This window comes from Rhododendron vialii, chromosome 5a (genome assembly GCF_030253575.1).
Source record: "Rhododendron vialii isolate Sample 1 chromosome 5a, ASM3025357v1".
Classification (NCBI taxonomy): Eukaryota; Viridiplantae; Streptophyta; class Magnoliopsida; order Ericales; family Ericaceae; genus Rhododendron; species Rhododendron vialii.
In genome coordinates, this window is record NC_080561.1 from 36,165,717 (window position 1) to 36,191,320 (window position 25,604).

A 25,604-nucleotide genomic window follows, 5' to 3' on the forward strand; every position below is an offset into this window, starting at 1 on the left:
CACGTATGAAATTTTGAAAAAAAGAAGTTTTTGAAACTGAGAGAGAGAGAGAGAGAGAGAGAGAGAGAGAGAGAGAGCATTTTCGTGTGATGATGGTGTATTTAATTGACGAGATATGGAACCATTAAATTTGGTTACCATGAAAAGGTTGCTAGTTTTGGTTATCTAATAACTAAAATTTGTTTTTTTGTTTTTTTTATTCTTATCGAACCACCATTCCTTCTTTCTTAAACGAATTTTTTTTTAGCGGTAAGAGGTTGCTAATTTTGTTATTCCTGAGCAAACAATGCTAACTTTAACAACCTTTCAGTTTAAGAGGAAGCAAATCTCTAAAGTTTTTGATCTTGACCAATAGGTCTATAGTATTTTAAGGTGCCACTTTCAAAAAGAGCTATGTAAAGGTGATCACATTTAAGTACTAATTGGACATAGGTGAGTGTTGCTATAGGTACATACACTCATGTACATACATCACGCACATATGCATTTAAATCCGTATTAAGTCCTACAAAAAAGATTCGAGCCGCTCATTTTGTTCAGAATAATTTGTTTATGATCTTTGTAAAAAATTAACCCAACCCGATATCGATAAAGGCGTTTATGAAACATCCACTTTTGCTATAGAATTCAGACCTGAATTCTAAAGCAAAGTTGGAAGTATCGTAAACGCCTTTACCGATATCTGGTTGAGTTGATTTTTTACGAGGACCGTAAATTAACTATTTTGAACAAAATGAACGGCTCGGATCATTTTTATAAGACCCGAGACAGGTCTAAAGTGCGTATGTACGTGTGTATGTACATGAATGTATGTACCCATAGACTTTCCGATAATACATTGGTGACCATATTTATGGATTATAATTGCTTACAGTTTGAGTTAGAGCATCTCCAACCTTGACCCAAATTTTTATCCAAATTTGAGTCAAAACCCATTTTGGGTTAGGCTCACTCCAATGGCAAAATGATTCATTACCCAAATGTATTGTTTTTTTTGCTTTCAATAGTATTTCCCTCCATTTTTGTTTCCCTCCATTTTTTTCCAACTACATCTCCTAATTTATTTCCCTCCCATTTTTCCCCTTTTGCAAACAAATCTCCCTCTCAATATGTTCTTATCCTGGACAAATTCTTACCCGATATATGTTGGAGAGATTGGTTCATTTCTCACATCAACTAGATAATGGAGCCTTCTAAATATTCCGCACTTTCTTCTTCATCATCATCATCCTCCTCTTCTGATGATAGTGATGAAGAAATAGCCATAGCCACACTTGTAGGTCTCTATGAGGCAAATAATGGCTTAATGCTAGAAATGGCGAGAGAAAATACAAGAAAACGCAAGCAATGGGGAGGCTCTGTTCCGGGACGGAAATACTACCGACGCGAAAGAGTAGCGGGTCACGATCGACTAGTTGCTGATTATTTTTCTGAATATCCAGTTTTCTCGCCATCGGTATTTCGTAGATGCTTTCGGATGAGACGTGATCTATTTGTGAGGATTCTGAATGCTATTGAAGAACATAATCCCTACTTTGTTCAAAAGCTAGATGCATGCCAGGTACGCGGACTATCCTCTCTTCAAAAAATGACATCCTCAATGAGAATGCTCGCCTATGGAATGCCGGCTGATGCAACTGATGAGTACTTACGTTTAGGAGAAAGCACTACAATTGAATGCTTCAACCATTTTTGTCAATCGATTATCGAAAAATTTGGCGATGTGTATTTAAGATCTCCAACGGCAGATGACGTTAGTAAATTGCTTGTTGTTGGGGAGGCTCGCGGATTTCCCGGAATGTTAGGAAGTTTGGACTGCATGCATTGGGAGTGGAAGAATTGTCCGACGGCATGGAAAGGTGCCTATTGCGGTCATGTTAAAAAACCTACAATGATTCTTGAAGTCGTTGCTTCTTATGACTTGTGGATTTGGCATGCCTTTTTTGGAATGCCAGGATCCCACAATGATCTCAATGTCTTAGATCGTTCTCCTCTTTTTGATGAACTTGTCCAAGGGCGAGCTCCTCCCGCTAATTACTCTATCAATGGACATGCCTATAATATGGGATACTATCTAGCGGACGGCATATATCCTCCATGGGCAACATTGGTTCAAACTATTTCGTCTCCTCAAGGAGCCAAAAAACAGCACTTTTCGATGATGCAAGAGTCAACAAGAAAGGATGTGGAGCGGGCATTTGGGGTTCTACAAGCACGATTTGCAATCATAAAAGGACCGGCACGGTTTTGGGGTCGAAAAATGCTTGGGAAAATCATGAAGACGTGCATTATTTTGCACAATATGATCATCGAGGATGAGGGAGAGAGTTGTACTGATTTTACTTATACATCAGAGAGGAACCAACCAGTGGCAATTTCGCGGGAACGTGATGATAATTTTGAATCATTTCTATCTCGTCATGTCGGAATTAGAAACAAGGATGCTCATCACACTCTCCGCAATGACTTAGTTGAGCATCTTTGGCAACGACATGGAGAGATGTAGTTTGGAAGTTCTCAAACTGGTAGAAGTTTGGAAGTTTTGGTTAAGAAATTAAATAATGTGTCTTGCAGCTATTAGTTATCTGCCATTATTGTTTGGCTGCTATACATGATCTTATTTTGCTACTTTTGTGGAATAGCTCGTTGTCTTTTTGATTGTGCAATAGCTCATTGTTTTTGTTTTGAAGTAAAAAAGCCAAGTCAAAACCAGAGCTACGGCTTAATCGTTACCGGACTATGTAAAAGAGCAATGTGAAAAATCTCAACCGGCAGTCCAGTTTCAATGTCGTAACCCGTAAGAACTATGCGTCTATGCCATTTTTCAATCGAATTCAATCACAATCTTCTCCTGTTAAGGCCTTGTGTTCCTAAAAACATGCCAATACTCAAACACCATAAAATAGAAAGATAAACTTAAAGCATCCCAGTTCGAGCAATGATTTGTTGTTGACGCTGCTCATAGTAAGCTCTCTGCATAGGAGTTAAGTTTGACATGTCCATTGACATTATGATATGATCCTCCTTCCTTTGCTCCCTTTCATTCCTTTCTGCCAAGTAGTACCGCCGTGCCTCCCTATCCTCGGCCTTCTTTTGACGATCAACAGCTTTTTGTTGCTCTCGTTCAATACCTCGCGAGGAGATACCAGTCAAGACATTTATTATTTGACTCTGGTTTGCTGCCATTTGATCAAACTTAACATCATCAATCACCTTCTTCCTTCGTGATTCGAGAGCGGCTTTTATACCACTTGGTCGGTTTACTCCCTCTCTTGAAGGTTGTTGGTCCAAATCTAGCTCAGATTCAAGGGATGTTGGAGTACCAGTGGAAGGATTTGAAGAAGTTGCTGTTTGGACCGTAGGTTTTTGCGATGGTGTCATTATTTCATCCCACTTACAACTGTGGCGCAATATTTCCCAGCAAGATTCAAACATGAATGACTTATTACGTTCATCAATACTAAACATACGTTTAGCCTCGGCCATCTAGTAATCATAAATTCAAGATGTAAGAGACAAAAAAATATAACAAAAATTTCATAGTTTTGGATTGAAAGGAAATTACCTTCTCCTTTTCTCCGGTTCCACTTTTTTGCCTTCTTTCTACTTGGGCAAGAAAACCACAAAATTTGCTCACAGCTTTTTGAATTTTCGACCACCGTTTCATTAAAGAAACAGCGGTTCTATTGCAGTCAACATCTGCTTGGGAAGAGAAACACAATCATATACGCTCCCACAAATTCGCCATGGTCTGATTAGTGCCTATAATTGGATCTTGTGAGATAGCCAAATAAGCTCGACACAGAGCCTCATCCTCCACCATGGTAAATCCTTTACCACGAATCGTTTGCTTTTGGCTTCCTACTGCCACAGGAGAATTTTGCGATATAATTTCTACTCCATGAGTTTGTTCCAGACTCATAGAATCCTCAAGAATTTCATATTCATCCATTGATCAAATTGGAAACTCACAATTGTACGTTGGTTGAGAGAGAGAGAGAGAGAGAGAGAGAGAGAGAGAGAGAGAGAGAGAGAGAGAGAGGAGAGGAGAGGAGAAGAGAAGTAGCAATCTATTTTTTTTGAGAAGTAGCAATCTATTTAATTATGCTGTTTTTCTGCTCTCAAAAAGGCATGGCAAGAATGGCAAGGAAAGAGGCAAATAGCCGTTGAACTTAAAAGAGAAAGAGACGTTGGAAAATTGGGTCAGACTTTGATTGTCCCAAATTTGGGTAAACAAATGAGTAAAACCCAAAATGAGGAAGAGTATGGGTCAAAGATTGGAGAGGGTTTTTTGTGGGTTTTACCCAAATTTTAAATTTGGGTCTTTAAATGGGTCAAGGCTGGAGATGCTCTTAGGGCCTTAAATGGGATTAAGAATGTCATGCAATGGACCCCACATAGCACATAGCGCAAGTGCAGTTATCCTAACATGATTATTACCTATCATGTGATTGGTCTTAAGGTGATGTATCAAATAGTACTCAAAGAACCCGGCTTCTTTGCAGTCAACTGCAGAGAAGATTGTGTAGTTCAATTTGAACCGCTCATCTTGATAATTAATGGTTCAGATTTGCTTAATCTCTTACCGGTAAAAGATTCAAAATAAATCTAGACTATTAAAAACATTATTCGACGGTTGCAATCGTTTGGACCGCATTGAACTGCAACTGCAGACGAGCCAAATTCTACTTGGTATTTAAAAGTCCATTAGAAAGGGTAAACACTTTGCATAGGCTTAGAATTTACCAATTAAAGTGAAGGGATCCTGTTATTTTCTAGGCTGATTATTTGTGGTTGTCCGATAGTTTCCTTAACTTCAAAATGCAAGGCTGACAAACATTTTTTTCTCAAATATATGATCCTCGCACGCTAGGACCGAGGTTTGAGTTTTATCCATCCTACCCTTTACGCTATCACTCTCCACAAAACTTAAAACAAGCAGAAACCGAACTAACACTTAAACTGGAAATTTAAAAACTGGGAAGTGTAAACTAAAATGCCAATAAACTAAAACAACCGTAAGGCAAAATAATTCTCTTGCAATAATGTGAAAACCTTATCTCTAGTGTAGCCTACTTGTCATGATCCAAAACCTACCTTGAAAATCGTGACCGGCCAAGCAGGTGTTAAGCTGCCGAAGGCCTACTCGTATTCTAGTTTAGAGATTTCTCGCATCATTGTCATTTTAAACCATATAAATAAAGTATGCGGAAGCGTAGAATAAATAACATAATCCTAGAGCTTCTAGGTGTACAAGTATAATAATTACAAATCATTAGACTACACATGATTCTCCGCGGTTATTCTAGCACCCCATTCAGTCCACAACTTGCTATCTACCTTAACCTGAAAAATTGGAAAAGATTTTCATAAGCCGAAGCTCAGGTGAGAAATGAATACCAAAGTTACAAGTTTGACCATGGAAATACCCCACATTATAAAACAATTCAAAGCAGCAATTCAAATATTTCGTTGACCATCCAATACATGCATTTTTGTCCGAAAGCTCATTTCTTCGGTCCAAGAGATGGACCCTTTTCATTTCATTTCTCTTTCAACTTTTGCACTTTTAAGCGATAATAGCATTCAACGGTATTTTTGCCAGTCGGTTGGGGAGCGACCCCATTAAAGAGTGGTAAGATATCATTACCCGGTGATACTTGGCTGTATCTCCTACCTTATTACTTCACGCCACTAGTATCTTTACCCGTCCCCTAGCGCTCGGGACACCGTTCGAATGAATCTTATTATCATGAGCATGTACTAGCAACCAGTAAAATTCAAGTTTCCAAAACATATTGCCATGGTCTAATTCAACTGAAGCTCAAAAGATTTATAAACCAGCCATTGAATGCATTAACATTAATTAAACCAAGTAGGAAGTTCAAATTCTGTATTTTTCAGCAAAATCAAGCAATGGCATCCCATTCCAAAAATTTCAGTAAATACATGTAACTAAGGTATGCGCAACTCACCAAAAAGTAGCGTCCAGCTCATCACGCGTGCGAACTACTCATTGAATTGATACCTAAGTAAAAGCGCACTGATTATCACTAAGACGAAAATATGGCTAAGTAATTAGTCTAAATTAGGACACTCATGTAGGATCAATTACAATTCGTTTCCAAATTCCCACAAAAATCCAATTCTCAACATTTTTCACCGATTGAAATTCCAAAAGGATTCAAATTTACCGGTTAAGTTTCCTTGACTTCCGAAAAGAAAATGATGTTGAACGGTGATGGCCATGACTGGACCAAACCTTAAGGAGAAAAATGGCGGCCTCCTTCTCCTTTGCTCTCTCTCTCTCTCTCTCTCTCTCTAAATGGTGGAAGAAAACAAGGGTGGGGTTGATAACCTAATTACTAAGAGTTGATATCCTAATTACTAAGAGTAATTAACTCATATAATATCCTTATACATGCATGCCACATGCCACCACAAAGCACCGCGTTGCACCATGTGGCGCGAATTGTCGCTATTTTGGTCCGTTCGCGTACAAATTCCGGTCTCCAAAAATTCTCATAATTTCAACATAAATAAATAAAAATATGAGGATCATTGTAGCGTTGTTCGATTTTCAAGGAAAAATCCGAACATAGAATAACTCGTACCGTGTCTCAGATGTAACTCAATTGTCCCTCAAAATTAAATCAGAATTCACACATTCATTCGGATCACGATACACTTCGCGTAGCCTAACTTACTACTAGAATTAGATTAGAGTGTCGAGTTCTTATTCGGATCACATGACTATAATTTTAAAATTCAGGATTTTACACTACTAGTCTGTGATTAGTTGAAAGTTGAAACTGTGATGACTTGAAAACAATAAGACAAAAGGTGCTCTACATATTGCGCCTCCAACTCGTGTATATAGGAACATAATGTTTCACAGGACAGGAAAGGAAAGAGAGAGAACAATTCCTTGCTTGGAGATTGAAATATGGAACAAATTACTTGCTTCCAACCAACTTACTTTGGAGGGAACAAATTACTTGCTTGCAAATTGGTTCGGTGAGAAAGATTGATGCTCGGAAAGAAACCTTACCTGCAGAACTCCCAAAGCGAATACTTGACCTGGTTACCTTTTGGTTAATACTTCCGTAGAAACACGCCAATATGTGCAGAAGCTTTGTAAACACGGAGTATACAAGTAAAAACATAACTAACTTAAAAGACAAAAAAGGCTCTCTGCACAGCATATATTGTCTTCAGTGTACTCAAGTTGTTATGTTCAGTGCTTCACGCTCAGAGGATGTCTCTCATCATCTCAAGAGTTAAAAATGATCAGGAGCAAAATTAGGTTTGCAGAATGAAAAAAAAAGAAGTCAATATGGAAATCCCAGCTGATTCATGTACAAAAATGGAAGCAACTATGGAAACTATTAGGTTCCCAAATTCCCAACAGAGCAGTAAACTTCCAACAGGGAGACCTCCTGTTCTATAAAGTCTGACGAGTAGAAAGAAATAATTGGTTTACAGATTACAAAGTCGAGTTGGTGCAAAATGAAGGTGAGATTAGGTGTGTTGTCTTAGTTACAGTGAAAATCAGTGTCGTGTACCACACTGGATATGCAAGTTGCATGTTCTAGCACATGTAGATTGCACAAGTTGGTTTATTAGCATCTTTTTGGTAATTATGTTGGAAACTTTAAGCCACAGAACAGAAGCGATATTCTTTTCTTCGTGTTCTTTTTCTTTTCTTGTTTCTTCTTCTTAACAAAAGAACGCTCCTCCTGTGCTGCAGTATATCACATCTCAAACAAAGCATAACTTTAAGGTAACTCAATCACAGCGAGAACTTTATTGCACTCAAATGAAATTCAAGTATACTTCCAACACTGAACACATGTCAAGGATCACCTAGTTTAGTGTTAACTGTTAAGACGCGAGCGCACTAACCTCTACGTCACGTGTTCAAGTCATGATCAGACTTGTTAAAAGCCAACAATATTTTTACAACTTGTACAAAAAATGTAAGCCAACGGTTGTAGGTGAGACTCGATGTCACGACCAGATTTACCACTTCAACACAATGTAATTTTGGTCCTCATTTCAAACAACTAATACATATGCAAAATATTTAGAGGCTCCAATATTAAAACTCGCCTAGGGCTCCGAAAATCTCAGGACTGGGCCTGTGGATGAGGACGGGGCCGCCTGACTGAGAACATTTGAGATTGTGGTATAAAGAACCAAAGGAAAGTGAGAAACTCACCTCCTTGGCTTAACTGTCGAAGATGCTCGTTTCTCTGACCCTTACTTGCAGCGTAGCATAGCATCCTCACCCACACCAACTTCAACATTTCCCATCTCACATCCTTCTGCTTACTCTTTACCTGTTCGACAATTTTATCCGTTTCGAACTCATCTGTTTCCCACAAATAAAGGCAAGCTGCCCTTGCATCTCGTGCACCATCCATGTCTGGGGGGGTGTTAATGTTTCTCATCACATCGTAGGTTGCAGACGTGGGCAAAAACAAAGGGCGCATAACAAGTAGATACATCATGTAGTTTGATAGAGTTCTGCATAGTTCCCTGTTTTCTTCCAACGACGAGGACGAATTAGAGGGGGGCATCGTGTGGTGTTGTGACAAAATACTATCCCTGATGTTTTGATCAGCTGCATCACGAGTATCCCATTCCACTTCCAAGTTGTAGCAGATTTCTGTTGCCATGTGCAAGCAAATAATCTGCTCTTCCAAGGACGTGCCGAAGAATTCTTTCCAAACCTGGTCCTCTTCAATGGCTCTCCTACGGTGTAGCTCAGGCATAGTCAAACATTGACAACAATGTAAAATGGGCTCAAACAGAAGCGAAGGGACAAAGGTCGAAGTATTCTTCTGTACGTACTTCTTGAGCATGTCCTTGAAGTATTCTTCCAACCACCTTCTGAACCCCATCAACGATCGAAGTATTCTTCTACCCACCTTTTGATCCGATTCAACACCTCGATCTGGCTCAATGACTGAAGTATGGTTTTTGAGCCAATCTTCAATTAGATTGACTTGCCCTATCGTTTTATACCCATATTGTTTCGGGAGGAAAAGCCAAGAAATTCTTTCCCTCAGCTGGAATATCTGTTTGCTGATATTGTGCTTAATTAGACAAAGCATTGCCCAATCAGAGAATAAATACAGCGCAATGATTGCGTAAATCTCCAAAGCCAGAGCTCCAACAACCAGAACCTCTGTGATGGCGACATCGACCTTGTGCCATTTATCTCCATCATCCCCAATCGAAATGGGCCGGAAGATTAATCCTACCAACACAGTCACCGTACAAGAGAAAGTGATGCAACGCAGAATCCATCCAACCTTCCTAAAGTTTATGGGTGTCTTTGTGTATAATAAATCGAACATGAGCCCTATTTCAACCTCTATGACTTTCCAGAAAAAATTCATGTCACCAAACTCTAGAGGTTTTTCCTGAGAGAAACTGTCACAACTTGAGTCGACATCATAAAACTCCATAAATTTCTTAAATACCCTGACATATCTATGGGCAACACATAGAACAGTTATAGAACTTTTATTCTCCCATGGGTCATTATTATTGCCAAGATTTGACGCTCTGGTAAACGGCACAATTTCCCCGGATTTATCACAGCTCACCGACAAGAGAACCCACGATCTCTCTCTATACTTGATCAACCCCGCCACTAACCCCGGGATGGACATAATTGAAAACCATGAATGTTTCCAAGACATAAGAATAACGTAGACTGCAACAGAAAATTGAACCCCTAGTCCGAAAAGGTGTCTCATCCAGAGATGATTATCTTCCAAAGAGTATGCTGTAATGGTGTCAGGGCCGCCAAGATGTAGCAAAAGCAAAGGTGCCCATATGGCCTTCAATGCATCGCCATTATCGCCTTGGGCATCTGAGAGCTTGCCAAGGGCCACAGTTGCTGCCCAGTCAGCCATTAAATAGGCCGACCAAACAAGGATACTAATCCATAGTGACGATATGTACTTTCTGCGATTGCCAAATAATGAAAGAATGATTTGTAAAACCAGACTGAGGAGAACTAGTAGCCGTAGATCCCAAACATCCCAGAGTCTCCTCACCCATGCTGGAATTGGATCCATCACACTTGTCTTCAAAACAAAAGTTTAAAAAGTTACATTTGGAAAAAAAAGAGAGGAAAGATACGCAAACAAGTTTAAGGACTTACGTAACCATATGCAAAATTACAGTTTTGTAAAGCATTTTCAACAAACCCTTTTTTTTTTTTTTTTTTTTTTTTTTGGTGGGGGGGGGGGGGGGGGGGGGGGGGGGGGGGGTTGGTGGCGGTTAATGAACCCAACATCTCCTCAATCAAGTACAAGTTTATTGGTGTGTACTTGATTGAGGAGATGTTGGGTTCATTAAATTTGGTTAATGTGAAAAGGTTAAAAGTTTTGGTAATACAATGAGAAAAATTTGGTTAGTCACTAAGGGATTGCTGAGTTTAGTTATTTTAATGTGATCAATTATTTGAGCAAACATTGCTAACTTTAGCAACTTTTTGATTTCTATTAAGCTATTGTGGATGCTCTAAAAGGTTCGAGCATGAGAACTTAGAAAGAAGCAAACCCTAAGTCCCAAAATCTAGGTCAACCCATCAGGGTTAACTTTAGAGTATTTTAAGGCGCCAGCGTGCCACTTCCAAAAAGAGCTATTTTTTTTAAATCGGCAAAAGAGGATTTATCAGGAACACTTGACAAAGGGCTATGTTAAAGTGACCACATTAGACTACTAGTTGGACATAAGTACTGCTATGGTGACCATAAGTAATGCTCTGCTATGCTATGGTGACCATATCTACAAATTACATTAAATGGGATTAAGCATGTCACGCAATGGACCCCACATAGCACATAAAGTTGCTTAAATTTTCATCAAAACGCAAGATATGACCTCTCACGCTAGGACTGAGGTTCAAGTTTTATCCATCCTACCCTTTACGCTATCACTCCCCACAAAACTTAAAACAAGCACAAACTGAACTAAAACTTAAACTGGAAAGTGGAAACTAAAATGTCAATAAACTAAAACAACCGTAAGGCAAAATAATTCTCTTGCAATAATGTGAAACCTTACCTGTAGTGTAGCCTACTAGCCTGTGATGACTTGAAATTCTGATGACTTGAAAACAATAAGACACAAGCTGCTCTACATATTGGGCCTCCCACTCGTATATATGTAGAAACAAAAATGTTTCACAGGACAGAAAAAGAAAGAGAGAACAATTCCTTGCTTGGAAATTTTAGCTGAAATATTACTTTTGGAAAGTGAAACAGGGAACAAATTACTTGCTAGAAATTAAATGGTTCGGTAAGAAAGATTGATAATCTCAGAAAAGAAACCTTACCTGAACTCCTAAAGTGAATACTTGACAAGGTTACCTTTTGGTTTGTATTCAAGACAGACAATTTGAAGCAAAGTATATTCTTCTAACACACCAATATGTGCAGAAGTTTTGTAAACACAGAGTATACAAGTAAAAACATAACTAACTTAAAAGACAAAAAAGGCCCTCTGGAAAGCATATATATTGTCTTCAGTGTACTCAATTGTGAGGTTCAGTTCTTCACGCTCGAAGGATGTCTCTCATCATCTCAAGCGTTAGAAATCAGGAGCAAAATTAGGTTAGCATGCAGAATCTAAAAAAGAGTCAATGTGGAAATCCCAGCGGATTCATGTACAAAAATGGAAGCAACTATAGAAAGTAATAGGTTCCGAAATTCCCAACAGAGTAGTAAACTTCCAACCGGAGACCTCCAGTTCTACAAAGTCTTGTGGGTAAAAGAAATAATTGGTTTACAAATTACAAAGTCGAGTTGGTGCAAAAAGAAGGTGAGATTAGGTGTGTTTGTCTTCGTTACAGTGAAATCAGTGTCTAGTACCACACTGGAAATGCAAGTTGGACTAGCTCGTTTAGATTGCAAAATTATACCTTTCCCTCTTTTTCGTTCAATATTTCCCAAGTTGGTTTAATAGCATCTTTTTGGTAAATTATGTTGGAAACTTTAAGCCACGGAACAGAATGCGATATTCTTCTCTTCGTGTTCTTTTTCTTTTCTTGTTTCTTCTTCTTAACGAAGAATGCTCCTACTGTGCTGCAGTATCTCAAACAAAGCATAACTTCAAGGTAACTCAATCACAGCGAGAATTTTATAGCACTCAAATGAAACTCAAGTATCCTTCCAACACTGAACGCATGTATGGAATAAGCAACCAATAATGTAGTAAAGTTTCAGCGATACCGAACAAACTTCAGAGTCATCATACTTGAGAAAGAAAGGGAAATGCATGAATTCCCTCAACATGTCATCTCAGTTTCAAACTCCAAAACTCAAAGCCAATCCTTCTGCTGCAGCTTTAGCGGCAAGTAAACCTCAGACAAGTACTGAAACCCAAATGAGCTCAGCGCCTGAATTTCAGCCTTCTGCTTCGTCTTCACCATCAAAGTCAACTCCTCCACCCACCCTGGATTCTTCTTCACAAAATCCTCCTCCAGCAAATCCTTCCCGGTCTTAATATCCTGCTCTGTCATTGGCAACCTGCACTGCTCTGGTATCTTATACTTGTCCAAATCACTCGGCCTTACCCCTAACCACTTTATATCTGGGGTAGTCAAATTTGCACTGTCATAAGACATGTTTTTCGATCCACAACCATAGACTGACAATATCTTGAGCCCATAAGGATCACTATCAACAAGAGCTAATACTGGCAATTTCAACTCCATCTTCATCTTCCTTAAAAATAGCCTTGTGGCCACATCCGGTTGCCCCTTTGCCGTTACAATAATGCACGGAAACCGGTTATAAAACCGATCCTCAGCTAGTCTCATATAGGCTGCATCTTTCTCTACCAACAATATGAATAATGCATCGCTCTGCATATCACCAACACGATCAATGTTGGGGGGAATCGCTTTTCCGCCCATCCCCATCTTTGTGCAATCAATCATATCGCCGTTGTCACTGAATATAAGCCTACCCACCACAACCCCTTTCTCGGCAGCGACCACATTGAGGCTGGACCTGTGAGAAAATACTAGAGACTTATATTTTTGGCATGAAAGATATGATTTTCAAAATCCTAAAGCACGAGATAATTTTCAAATTCATCTGATGAACGTAGAATAGAATATAAACAAATAAAGCACAATAGAAGTTACGAAAGCCTTGTTCCTCTCTATATGAAGGCCCAAACGATGCCATGTGATGGTCCAAACAGAGTGCAACAACTTTTCTTGTGTATTCTTCCTGCATTTCTCTTTCAGTGTTCATTCCAAACAGGGTGCAACAACTTTTACAATCATGCCATTAATGAACCTTTTTATCTCATATTTAGGATTTAAAAAAATTGAGTTCTCCTGCTGAAGCACCTCGTATCCATGAAACTGCTACTCAAAATGAGTAAAGGTTTGACATGGTATAAATCAACCCTAATTAGTAATTACTGCATTACAAATAAGTAAAATGCTCCCTCTTCTATCATTCCTCATCCGGATCAGAGGAACTCAGTGAAGTGTTTACTCTATGCTAATGGCTGTTTTTCAACAAAGTCTGCTTGGCATGCTCTAAGAACTCCCACTCCTCAGGTGTTTTGGGCTAAGTGTGTTTGGTTCCCTCTTTCCATTCCTACGTGGGCAATCATTGAATGGATGGCTATTCTCGAAAGGCTTCCCACTAAAGACAGATTGCATGCTTGGGGGATCTGTCCTGATATTCAATGTGTCTTGTGTGACCAAGGGTCTAAATCACATGACCATTTATTCTTTACTAATGATGTTTCGGCTAATGTTTGAAGAGGCTTGCTGCAGTTAAATCGCATTTCTAGGTCTCTCCTTTCCCTGATGGATGAGCTTGCTTGGGCTTCTCATCATTGTGGTCTATGGCTGCAGCTTTGTATGATCTCTGGATGGAGTGGAATAGAGAATTTTCAAGCGAGTTTGTCTTGATTCTCATTCTGTTACTTCTCGAGCTGCTTCAAATCTTAGAATCTGCATTTCTTCTTGGAGGATGAAGAGCACATATGAAAATAGGTTGCTCTGCAACCACTAGGGGATTCTCCATAAAACCCTTGTTAGGCCCTAAGCTAGTGCCTAGTTTAGTACTGTTTGGTCGTTCTTTGTGGCTCTATTTTCCTGTCTAGCTATGGCTTTCTAGTTTGGTTAGATAGGATTTGCTGTGTATGATTGTTTTATGGGGAATGCCCCCGCAATCCTGTAATTGGTTGCTTAATAAAATCATAAGTTACCAAAAAAAAATAATAATAAGTAAAATGGCATAAGAGTAACAAGTATAGAAACGTTGACCGAAGTTGAACAAAATAATTCATGTTGAACGACACTAAGACAAAAACAAACATAACTGCGTTCGGTCATAATTTTACAGTAACTTTTTAAACTCCCCTGTCCAAGACAAAAGATTAATCAATCCAAGAAGTTCGACCACAATCTAACAAAAATTCAGAAACGACCGGCAATAAATCCAAAAACAATAATTTAGAAAATAACAAGCCCTATGTCCAATAAAACGACATAAGATAAGATTAATCGACCTAGTGCAGCCGAGGATGCAGGACACGTCATCGAGCACGGCATCGGACTGAGTCTGGTCCTGGAACAGCTTAACATCGGTATAGAACAGATCGCGCTTCGTAACGTGGATGTTCTTGAGCGACAGCTGGTGGATGAGCTGGAGGATGCGGGTGGTGATGGTGGTCTTCCGGACGGTGGAAACGGCGGCGTAGGGGCGTAGCGAGGCCTTGTCCTTGAGGACGATGCGGTCGAGCTGGGGGACATAGAGCTGGTTGGCGGCGGAGCGGGAGGGGACGGAGAAGGAGAAGCCGCGGCCGGAGAGGATGGAGCGGGCGAGGGAGAGGATTAGGGTTTCGATGTTGGACTGGACGGAGGAGAGGGGGAGGTCGGCGACCTCGCGGCAGGTGGAGGAGAGGGAGAGATCGGAGAGGGTTAGGGGCTTGGAGTTGGAGGTGGAAGCTTGGGTTTGCTCGTTGGCTAGGAGGGTTTCGAGGGTTTTGAGGATGGCGGCGTCGGAGTTGAGGTTTTTTTTGTGGGGTTTGGATTTGGTTTTGGCGTTGTCGGAGTCGGAGTCGGAGGTGTCGGTGATGGCGCGGCGGCGCTTCTTCTTTTCTGGTGCCATTTTAGAGAGAGAGAGAGAGAGTGTGGGGGGCGGGGGCGGGGGCGGGAAACGGAAATGAATTGGGGAAAGGCGGGTGGGAGGTCCGTGTTCTGTTGATTTTAGGGCTTATTTTTCAAGTTGAAACGGCGACGTTTGTGTTTGTTGTTTGGGTAAAATGCAAGTTACGTCCCTGTGGAATTCGGGGTTGTGGGGATGCGTCCCCAAAGTTTTTCACTTTCACCACATAACCGGCTCACGCTTTTGTGGAGTAATTATCTGGACCTGTGACACTGTTGACGATAGTTGTAATAAAAGCAAAGAAAAAAACAAAAAAGTACCCCTGGATCACAAATTCACAATCAATGATTCGTAATTCGCCAAAATAAGTTCTCCAATATTTTGAGAGAAGTGTTGAGAAAACAAGGGGGAAATAGGGCTTTGAAATCGATGTTTTGATCTTTACGAAATCAAGGCGTTCATGCTGCAAAGGGAGTTAAAAGGGTTGCTCTGAGTGTTAAAGAAGCTTTTAGAGTATATTTTTAGCTCTTTTTTTTTTTTTTTTGATCCAAGTATGTTTTTAGCTATGAATTCAAACTATTGGAATGCAATGTGACGTTTTACAGAAAGTGCAGAAGGATAAGTTGAGGGACACAAAATAAATATGCTTATTTATTACTTTGGTCCATATAATATTCGTCGAGTTTTAATTTCATCCTCCAAAATATATTTTTTTCCAATTCATCGTCAAGCTATCATTTTCACTCTAATATTAACCCTCCAATCAAAAAAATGTGTGCATAAAAAGGGTGAATAGCTATTTGTTAGAAACAAACAAAAAAAGACTTGCAACCAACTCCATGAAAAAGGTGAATATAGCTATTTGGTGATGGAATTTCTACACAATCTCCAGGTAAGCTCCGTTTGCAACGTACCTAGAAACCATTAGAATTGATCACAAAGGTAACATTGGAGTGAAATGATTAACCAAGGATGAAGTTAAAAAACATTTTATTCTTTGGAGTATCGAATGGGAGGGGTGAACATATCAAAAGGGACTAAAGTGTTATGTGTATTTTTTCGGGACCAAAAACACATGTAATTATTGTATGTAACACTTTTTTTTTTTTTGACATGGTTTGTATCGTAACACTTGTGTAGTTGTATTTAAGTATAACGAGGTTAAATCAGTATAAGATAGTGTATTAATACTTTGTATATGAGTTGAGATCAAGGCGATATAACTTATTCGGGAAAAAAATATATATTCGCTGTTCGACGGTTTCCATAAAAGAATTAATCGAGGTTTTGTGTAATCTGGTCCAATACCTTTTTAAGTGGGCAATTGTCTAGCGGACTAGTACATTGTATTCTGCTCCTTTAGGCCCTAATCCGGTCTTCGCTCGTCGCTGGAGTGTCTTCATTTATTGCAATGACGGTAGTTCAATTATACTTTTCTTATTCTTGTTAATGCATTTCTTGTTTTTCCTAAAAAAAAAAGAAAAAAGTGGGCAATTGTCGGGTCCAAAGCAGCCAAACAGTCAACTACATTACCCCAATAAGAACAACCCAAAAAACATACCAATTGTACCCGATCTGTTTACTCTCTCCCCTCTCTCTTGTTACCATCGACCTTTTTCCTTCCCCCACAAACCCAGGAACCCCTCCCCCACAAAAAAAAAAAACAGAAAAAAAAAAAAAGAAACAACCCAATTCTCTCCTAAGAATTTGACGATGCACCTAATTTGATTTTCTTTTGAACTATTTTTTCAAGATCTCTGTTAAAAATAGTGTTCAATTATCGCATTGTGTTGAGGTAGCAATTAAATTTATAGTTCTATAAAACGAATCATCTTATACTTATAAAGATATAGGGAGGAGTTGTTGAAAGATTTAAAAAGATAAAGAAGGGATAGTAATTGTAATTCCGTCGTAGTTTGGTGGCTAAAGTTAGTGAATGGAGGCTTGCTTGGTAATAAATTATGTAGTGGTCCTACAGCTCACCATCACATGTGCCCCCAATACCCTATTTATTATATACTTATATATATTACACCCTCTTTTAAGTCTTGAGTCTTTATATAAATATATGTGGTAAAGGAAAGCATATGATAATGTCTTTGAAGCTCTCAATAATTTTCTCGTATTTTATGTCTTGTTTGGATAGCATTTTATAAAAAAATTCTCAACTCAAAAAATATTTATTATCCTTACTTCTAATCATTACTCATCTCTATCTTCGATCATTATTCTCATTTTTCTCTCTAATCATTATGCATACATCCAATCATTACTTTCATTACTCTCTCCACTCATAACCCTACAAAATTTTTCAAAAATTTATCAAAAACTCATCAAAACACAGCATTAAGGTATCAGGTTTATGTTGAGATATCAACTTATAAATTACACCTATGATTCTCATGTACTACAAGTGTAAATAAAAAAAAATTTAAAAACAAAACAACATCCAGTGGGTGCCGCCCACTGGTCTCAACCTCCTTCCGCCACTGGTATTGCACCAACTTGTGTAGTTGTTTTTATGCATAACGGATGTTAAACTATACTATAGATTGTATTAGTAATACGTTGTTTATGAGTTGAGATAAAGGTAATGTAATCGAGGTACGCGTAAACTGATCGAACATTTTAATATGATTAAAGAAAGAGAATAAATTATATCACCGGTGTAAAATTTCATTTTTTCACCATTGTTCATTATAGGCTCAACTGAGTATTTATTCTTATGATCTAAACCGTTCATATTTTAAAACCCGTGGTATAGCATTGGCTTTCAAAAAAATCAGCTTGATCGGAAGTCGATAGGCATATCAAAATTTGAATTTTTATTTATAAAATAGACAACGAATTTTTGTCAATAATAATAAAGATAAACTGTCCATTTTACAAAGCAAAATTCAATTTTTGAAACTCCTATCGATGTCAGATCAAGTTTATTTTTTTCATGGATACACTACTATGTGGGCTATACAAAATGAACGATTTAGATCAACAATAAACATGTGGTAAAACAGAAAAATGGGATAATGAAAAAGTGAAATTTTTCACCGCCAATAGAAATAATTCTCTCTTAAAGAAAAAATAAAATAAAAGCACCACTATAACGGGGAAATAAAAGATCTTTTTCAAGTGGGCAATTGTCGGGTCCGAAACAGGCAACTGCAATACCCGAATAAGAAACTACTACCAATTGTACCCGATCCATTTACCCTCTCTCTTGTTACCACCGAAGTTTTTCCTTCCCCCATAAACCCCGGAACATACGCAGCCCAATTCTGCTCTCTCTCTCTCTCTCTACACGCGAACCCGACTCAGATCCGCAGCTCAAACTCGATGGCGGCAGTACTCCGCCTATTAAAACCCTCACCTCTCTCCTCCTCCGCCGCCGCCTCCACCACCTTCGTCAGGAGGTGCCTCCTATCCACCACGACTGCGGCATCCGAGGCCGACGCTTGCGCGAAATCCCCCTTGTACCCCCGCGGCTCCCCCCCTCCGCGCGGCGCCGGTACCGAGGGCAGGAGCGTACAGTGGGTGTTCCTGGGATGTCCCGGCGTCGGAAAGGGCACTTACGCCAGCCGCCTCTCTACTCTCCTCGGCGTCCCTCACATCGCCACCGGCGATCTGGTCCGCGAAGAGCTTTCTTCTAGTGGTCCCCTTTCCAGTCAGGTATATGTATATTCATGTAGATGTATTGGAAAATAAAACATTAATGGATGATGTACAATAAGCTTATGTCACGGATGCGCATGAAGCACTACTGTGTTAATTATGTAAGCAAGTTTGATTCTTTTGATATTTTTGTCGCTGGAATTTATGCATATGGGCTTTAATTCTCTTTGCGGTTCTAAGAAGCTCATTCATTAAGAAAAAGAAGAAGAAAGAAGCACGTGTGCATAGGGCTGCAAACAAGCCGAGCTCAATGCCCTAAAGCTCAGCTCGTAATTATGGGCTCGGCTCATTTAAAGAGGCTCGTTAAGTAAATTTACCTGGCAATTTGTTCACCATTGAGTTTAGGCTCTTTTAGTAAATGAGCCGAGCTCGAACTATACAACCAAGCCTTGCTGCTTGTGTCACGGCTCTACTCGTTTAGTAATCGAGCCGAGCTCAAGTTTTTGTCTTGGCTCGTAATTATGGGCTCGTCTCGTTTAAAGAGGCTCATTAAGTAAATTTACCTGGCTCGGCTCGTTAAGGGCTCAGTTCGTTTAACGTCGAGTCGAGCTCAAGTTTTAGGCTCTTTTAGTAAAAAGCTTGGCTCATTACAAGGACAGGTACTGTTACGATAGGGGTACGTCGATACGGCAAAACCTAGAAATATACATGAGTTGACAGTAGTGTATACTAGAGTTAGTGGGTTTGTATTTATCATTCTTTGGTTGACAGATTGACTATGAGAGTAAATAAGTGTGGGTTTCATGGTATGTCTTGGTTAGATGGATGTGTACACAAAAGGATGCTGCAGTGACCTGTTCATAATCCAAATTTTTGTGTTCACTATCAGAGTAAGGTCTTCGTTTAGGATTTTCGAAATATTGCTAGGTTGGCTAGTCTTGTGGTCAAAGGTAAGTAGGGGTGTTGGGTGGATTTGCATTCAAAGAATGGTGGGAATTGAGCTGATTTTGGAGACAAGGGAGGAGATTCACTGGATATAGGAGGTTGATAATTGAGAGTGAAGCTGATACCATCTGAAGAGCTTGTTTTGTAAGATGGCATGGTGTGCTCCTCGGGTTCAAAACATCAGCAAGAGAATGATTTGAGGATTGCTCTAGCAGCTCTACCATTGTTTCTCATGCTCTAGTCGCCAACTGATGATTTGTACCTGAGGATCACACCACGCCATCTTACAAAACATCAGCTCTAGTCGCCATCTAGCCTGTACCCAAGGCATCTGTGTATTGATACAAGGATGTTTTCACGTGAAGACTTCCTCTATAACTATAAGACCATTGGAGGTGCAAGTTTCTTGAATGAGAATAAGATATAGCACCTTGACTCCCCTTATCTATAACCTCCCGGTTGCATGAACTCAAAGTTCCCCCCGCGGGTCTCTATGGCCGTCAAATATTATAGGTTCTTGGACCATGCTTCTGACCACTTTTGGTACCTGTTATGGATTCTGATATATGTTACATAGACTCTTCTTAATTTTTGAAATATCCAAGTCAAACACTCTACACTCAAATAATTGTATGAGATTCATGTCTTGACTTGTTTAGTTGGACATCCATCCATGTAGCAAACCTACTCTAAATTTGAATTTACTATGACCTATGAATAGAACTCTTACATTGTGCTAAGAGCCTAAGAGTATGTCTACTTTTGTGTGTCCTTGTGTCCTTCAGATGGAAATTAGATGAATCCGACATTTAAACTCCTATCCGCACCTGATGCCCGCACCTAAGTTCATGTAACCAAGATTATGAGTATCACCGGTCCATTTGGGGGGAGACCCTCATTCAGTATCTGCGAGTAGAAGGACAAGGTCGAATTAGAAGTAATGTGTGAGGGAGAGTTAAGTGCATCTAACAAGCATACTAGGTATGCCCCTTTGAGATTGCCCTCAAGCAATCACACTGGATTTTGGAGGTAGAGGCATTGCATTTCCTAAGCTTGACCTGTCTGGTTAGATCCTAGGGCGGAGCTATGAAGACGAGTGAGGACAATTCGTTCACATGAGACTAGAGTTGTGATGGAGATGGTGTGGTGTGGACTGTGTGGTGTTGACGTGGTTGTGATGTGGTGTTAGTTTTGTTTCGGAATAGAGTGGGAGATTGGGTGTGACCCCTATTCTGCTCTTTAGTGGTCCATAGCTATCACTAGGCCTAAATAGTAAACAACTGTCCTTCGACTCCAGGCTTGTTTTGTAACATTAGGTTTTTTAGTGAAACTTTATTATACTACATGAGCTTTAGTTAAAAAGTGTGCAAGTCGCAGAAAAGTGAGTAGCTTTGTTGTATGCATTATTGATAAGTAAAAGTGAAGTTATTGGATGAAACTTATGTGTAGCATGCTTTTCTGCAAGTTATACCGACGGGGAAAGGTTGTCTCTAGTGTTTGCATTTGATTTTATCTAGGCATTGTTATATCCTCGATTTGGGATGGCAGCTCAACTCTCAACATGCTTCCCATATGAAACTCCTGTTTTCCTTGGGTCATCCTTGTCTTGGATAAGCATGGGAGTTCTCGTATTTCCTTGCATTCTCAACCGGTGCTAATTTGGAAAAGTGGGCACTGGTTGTTCCTCAATCATAAACATAGATCATATATAATCCGTACTCTGTAAGCACAGGTTTACAAAATCATATGAAAAGGTCGGGAATGCCCTTCATTTATTTTAGCATAAGAATCATTTCGTCTCTTACTTTTGTAGGAGTCTATGACTTAAGCTGGGATTTTCCCAGAGAAATTCCTAGTCTTCTTTATTTTAATGGTTTATTATATACTCCTTCCATTCCTAATTGTTGGTCCATTGTTTTATTTTGGGATGTTCCAAAATGTTAGTCTTGTTGAAAACTCAAGGTATAATTGTGGTAGCTTACCAAAATTATCCCTTATAAATGACTATGATGCCTATAAATATGATTATAAGTGCTATCATTACATGTCTTCTTAAAAAGTTGGAACTCTCAAAAGGGACGGAGGGGTCATTAAATGTCTTCTTAGATTTGGAGTTTTCTGATATTTGTTTTTTGTTTTTCCATGAGACGTGGGGTGATCATGCAAGCAGGGAACTGTAGTATTGACAGTGTGCTGTTTTTCACTTCTTTCTACTTGTTTTCTATGCTGTCTTTTCAGCTTACAGAGATTGTAAACCAAGGGAAACTGGTTTCAGATGAGATTATAATTCGATTATTATTTAAGAGACTTGAGGCTGGAGAAGCTAAAGGTGAGACAGGTTTCATTCTGGATGGTTTTCCACGAACAATAAGACAAGCGGTGAGCATTTATTTTAATTATAAATCATGCAAGTGTTATTTTCCTTTAATTAGGATTATATATGGAAATGTTAAATGAAGAGGCTAAGCTCCTGTAAGCATAAAACGAAGTCTAGAAGGTTGGGAACTGTTAAATTTACTGCTGAAGTGCTCAGTTAATGTTGTTATTGCATTGTGTAACTACGACCTTGAAAAACATGAATTAGTTGTTGAAAAGCATTAGATCTGTTTCCAAGTAATGGTCAAACTCAAAGACCTGAAGAATAACAAAGCACGTCAGGAAAGGTCATTGACTGGTCTTTGGTGGACAGTTGGGAATTGTTCTCCTTTGTCGTAAGAAAGGGTGGATGTAGTATGATGGCCATTCCATTCTGTACCCACCTGCAATCTTGTAATATGATGATTTCAGAATTTTACAGTATTTATCTGAAAATGTTTGCCGTATAGTGTACACCAAAATTATAGTTCTCAATGCCGTTTTTATGGATAGGTTGCCATTTGCTGTAATAAATTCGAGGCATGCTACATGGAGTGCCGCCAGCAACACCGAAGAGAAAAGACTAGTCCTCTACCACCCTCGATTTTTTGCCAGATGTACACTTCACTGATTAGGCTGGCATAGTAGATCTCTTTAGCTGACCCAGGTCGCTTGAATTAAAGCTGATTGAAATAATTTGAAGTGCCCTTCATGTTGTAGATGTATGTGCAAGGCTTTTCTTATGACAAATTTCTGACGCTGTGAGTTACTTCTTTGATCATATCCTACCCTCGTGTAGTAGTAAAATAATATATGGGGTTATTATCAGAAGTTTCTCGTTCTCCACATTTAACGTGGTGTGCAACTTTGCTGTCTTTACTTGTCCCACTCTTCTGCCTTTTTATATGGCATGTTATTGTTTGCGGGGCTCGCATCGAAAAGTATTTTACACTCTTTTGCCTGAACTTTTTATCTTTGCTTAGCGTTGGAAAAGGTACGGAAGTCCCTAGATGAGTAGTTGGATGATGATGGATAATAAAAAAGTGGATGAGGTTAGATTCTTGTAACATTTGAAGCTTCATCCTTGAACAATAACTCCAAGTGCTATTATTATCATTATTATTTTCTTAAAGCAATCACAAGCCAAGTAAATAGATTGCGAAAATACGATGGACATTTGCTTGCTACCAGCCACAAAGAGGTAGAAAGTAGAACTAGAAACTACTAAAGGCACAAGAAGAATTGAGAGCATAAGCTTTTGAGAAATTGGGGGCACTTTCTCTTCAAAGAGCTCTAACCATGAACACAAATCATAATTTTGAGTTTCTTTACCAGTGAAACAAAATTTCTACTCTACACCTGAGATAGTCCTCTCTCTCCCTCTCTCTCTCTCTCTCTCTCTCTCTCTCTCATACACATGTGCACACAAATGCACACACCCCCTGCAATAATCTTTTGTTCATTTTCTTTTGCTCAGGCGTCTTGTTCATCTGTTTTATCAGGAAATCTTGGATGATGTGACAGATATTGACTTGGTGGTTAATCTGAAGCTCCCAGAAAGTGTACTCCTTGAGAAATGCCTTGGGCGAAGAATTTGCAGCGAATGCGGGAAAAATTTTAATGTAGCAGACATTAATGTCCAGGGTGAGAATGGGAGACCTGGAATCAGCATGGCTCCACTTCCCCCTCCTCCACAATGTGCTTCAAAGCTCTTCACTCGGTCTGACGATACTGAAGATGTAGTAAAGGAAAGACTCCGTGTATACAATGAAAAGGTACTGCTTGATTCCTCCAAATAATCTTAGATAATGACATTTTATCGTGTTTTCCTTTTGCTGCCATACTAAAGATCCATGTCTATACAGCTGTAAAATTGTGAAGATGTGCGCTCTTGTAAGGGCAGAGCTTTGTGTTCTGTTATACTAGTTCAAAGCTTTGCATCGGTAGGATAATGAACCTTTGTCATTGTTTAGATGCAAACTCTATTTGCTGCTAAATGGTTCTCGACGGTTCAAAGTACTGGTTGGTTCCTGTTACGTGGACTATTCTGGTTTATGGCTCATGAAAGTTCAATTGTATTAAAGGACTCTGAGATAGGAACTTAACACATGCTGCTAACCAGATTGCCATTGCCTGTACAAGAACTTCAATCGAAAGAGTATAATCAATGATATGTTTCATTGGAATTTTCTTTGACAGAACAGCCCTGACTGGTTGCTGGATATTGTCGTAAAACTCCGGCTTTTCGGATGCCCATTTAGGGAAAGGATCAGAGCTAAGAAATGACGAAATTTAGCTTATAGTAACAGTCTACTCTCAACCCCACCCCCCCTCTCCTTGACCATGCTTGCTAGTACTTTGTTTCAGTTAGACATGGTAACGGTATCTTTTTTCTAGTATACTTTGGGGGCAATGTTTAGAGAAGAAAGGATGTGTTATGTAAGTCAAAGTTTTGCCAGATAAAGAAGTGATGACACTTTCTGTGTGCTCATATACTATATTTACTGAGAAATGATGCTACACGTTTTAGTTGTGCTATGTTTGAATGTCTTTTGCACTTATTACATCTTAATTTGTCTCGATTTGTTCAATGATTCTTTGCCTTTCATATTGTGTGTACAGAGTCAACCTTTGGAGGAGTTCTACCGCATTCAAGGGAAACTGCTAGAGTTTGATCTGCCTGGAGGGATCCCAGAATCATGGCCAAAGTTGCTTGAAGCTCTTAATCTTGATGACCACGAAGAGAAGCGCTCCGCTGCAGCATAAACTTTTGGTTATTGCTTTTTAAGTCCTCATTCTTTGCATGTGTAATACACATGCCAAGCAATTTTGCAGTAAGGAAGACACGTACTTTTATTTTCCTATTTTGACGTATTGAGGAGACATAATAACAACTTGATAATTACCCAGCCAGCCATGTGATCATGGCAGCTGCCTAGCTGGGCTTTTGGATTTTTATTTCACAGAAAGTTATGTTTGTACCGTAAAATGTATTGTGTATGTGAGAGTGAATGTATTAAGAATCCTAATAATTCTGTTATGATGGATTTTCTGTACTTACAAAGAAATTATTGTTGGGGACATGAATGTTTAACTCTATTTCTTCGCACAATATCTTTGGCTTTGGACCATCAAGTGTGTGAGTTACTGATTCAGTTAGAAAGAAGAAATGGATCAGCATACCATAGCTAATGTCAATGTTGTGATAATGGTATTGGCAACTTCATTTTGTTTTCTAAAGCTTGTGATGTGTGGTTATTATGAGCTTGTCAAATGTTTTCCATGTAGTTATTGCACTAGAGGTGGTAAAGACAAGCAGCGCCAGCGCTTCGGTGCTATTATCCCGTATCCCGTTTGAGTCACGGGAAGTGCCCAGATGCTAATGTGAGTGAGAGTACGAAAAGAGCTAAGATGATGTGGTTGGTAGTGATGCAGAGGCATAGGACACAAATATTTATTGGATGTTGAATTCTTTTTTTTTTTTTTTGGAAAATGGATGTTGAATTCTTATTAACATGGTTCTTTTGTTGAATG

The 25,604-nt window shown here is 39.3% G+C and overlaps 6 protein-coding genes across 7 annotated transcripts in view; 2 read left to right on the plus strand and 4 right to left on the minus strand.

The window, feature by feature from the left end:
• The window catches only part of LOC131326661 (uncharacterized), a 35,584-nt gene extending 23,596 nt beyond the window's left edge, over positions 1-11,988 (minus strand). For both annotated transcript variants that reach the window (XM_058359516.1, XM_058359515.1), the window contains exon 1: positions 11,143-11,988. The gene's annotated coding sequence lies outside the window, so the exon portion shown is untranslated. The remainder of the gene's footprint in view (positions 1-11,142) is intronic.
• On the plus strand, positions 1,184-2,506 carry LOC131327875 (uncharacterized). The gene has a single exon (XM_058360999.1). The coding sequence runs from the start codon at positions 1,184-1,186 to the stop codon at positions 2,504-2,506; it is 1,323 nt and encodes a 440-aa protein (XP_058216982.1).
• Positions 2,878-3,712, minus strand: LOC131326665 (uncharacterized). Its single transcript, XM_058359520.1, has 2 exons — positions 3,566-3,712; positions 2,878-3,486 (listed from the first exon to the last, which is right to left on the minus strand). Exons 1-2 carry the CDS (start codon positions 3,665-3,667, stop codon positions 2,917-2,919), a joined length of 672 nt encoding a protein of 223 aa, XP_058215503.1. The 5' UTR covers positions 3,668-3,712; the 3' UTR covers positions 2,878-2,916.
• Positions 7,806-10,247, minus strand: LOC131326662 (uncharacterized). The gene is made up of 2 exons (XM_058359517.1): positions 8,857-10,247; positions 7,806-8,757 (listed from the first exon to the last, which is right to left on the minus strand). Exons 1-2 carry the CDS (start codon positions 10,092-10,094, stop codon positions 8,130-8,132), a joined length of 1,866 nt encoding a protein of 621 aa, XP_058215500.1. The 5' UTR covers positions 10,095-10,247; the 3' UTR covers positions 7,806-8,129.
• Positions 11,989-12,133: 145 nt separating the features above from the next.
• LOC131326663 (DNA topoisomerase 6 subunit A) lies at positions 12,134-15,229 on the minus strand. The gene is made up of 2 exons (XM_058359518.1): positions 14,563-15,229; positions 12,134-13,037 (listed from the first exon to the last, which is right to left on the minus strand). Exons 1-2 carry the CDS (start codon positions 15,162-15,164, stop codon positions 12,344-12,346), a joined length of 1,296 nt encoding a protein of 431 aa, XP_058215501.1. The 5' UTR covers positions 15,165-15,229; the 3' UTR covers positions 12,134-12,343.
• Positions 15,230-18,385: 3,156 nt separating this feature from the next.
• Positions 18,386-25,182, plus strand: LOC131326666 (adenylate kinase 1, chloroplastic). Its single transcript, XM_058359521.1, has 4 exons — positions 18,386-18,827; positions 21,954-22,094; positions 23,573-23,845; positions 24,693-25,182. The coding sequence occupies exons 1-4, from the start codon at positions 18,495-18,497 to the stop codon at positions 24,834-24,836; spliced, it is 891 nt and encodes a 296-aa protein (XP_058215504.1). The 5' UTR covers positions 18,386-18,494; the 3' UTR covers positions 24,837-25,182.
• The last annotated feature ends 422 nt before the right edge of the window (positions 25,183-25,604 follow it).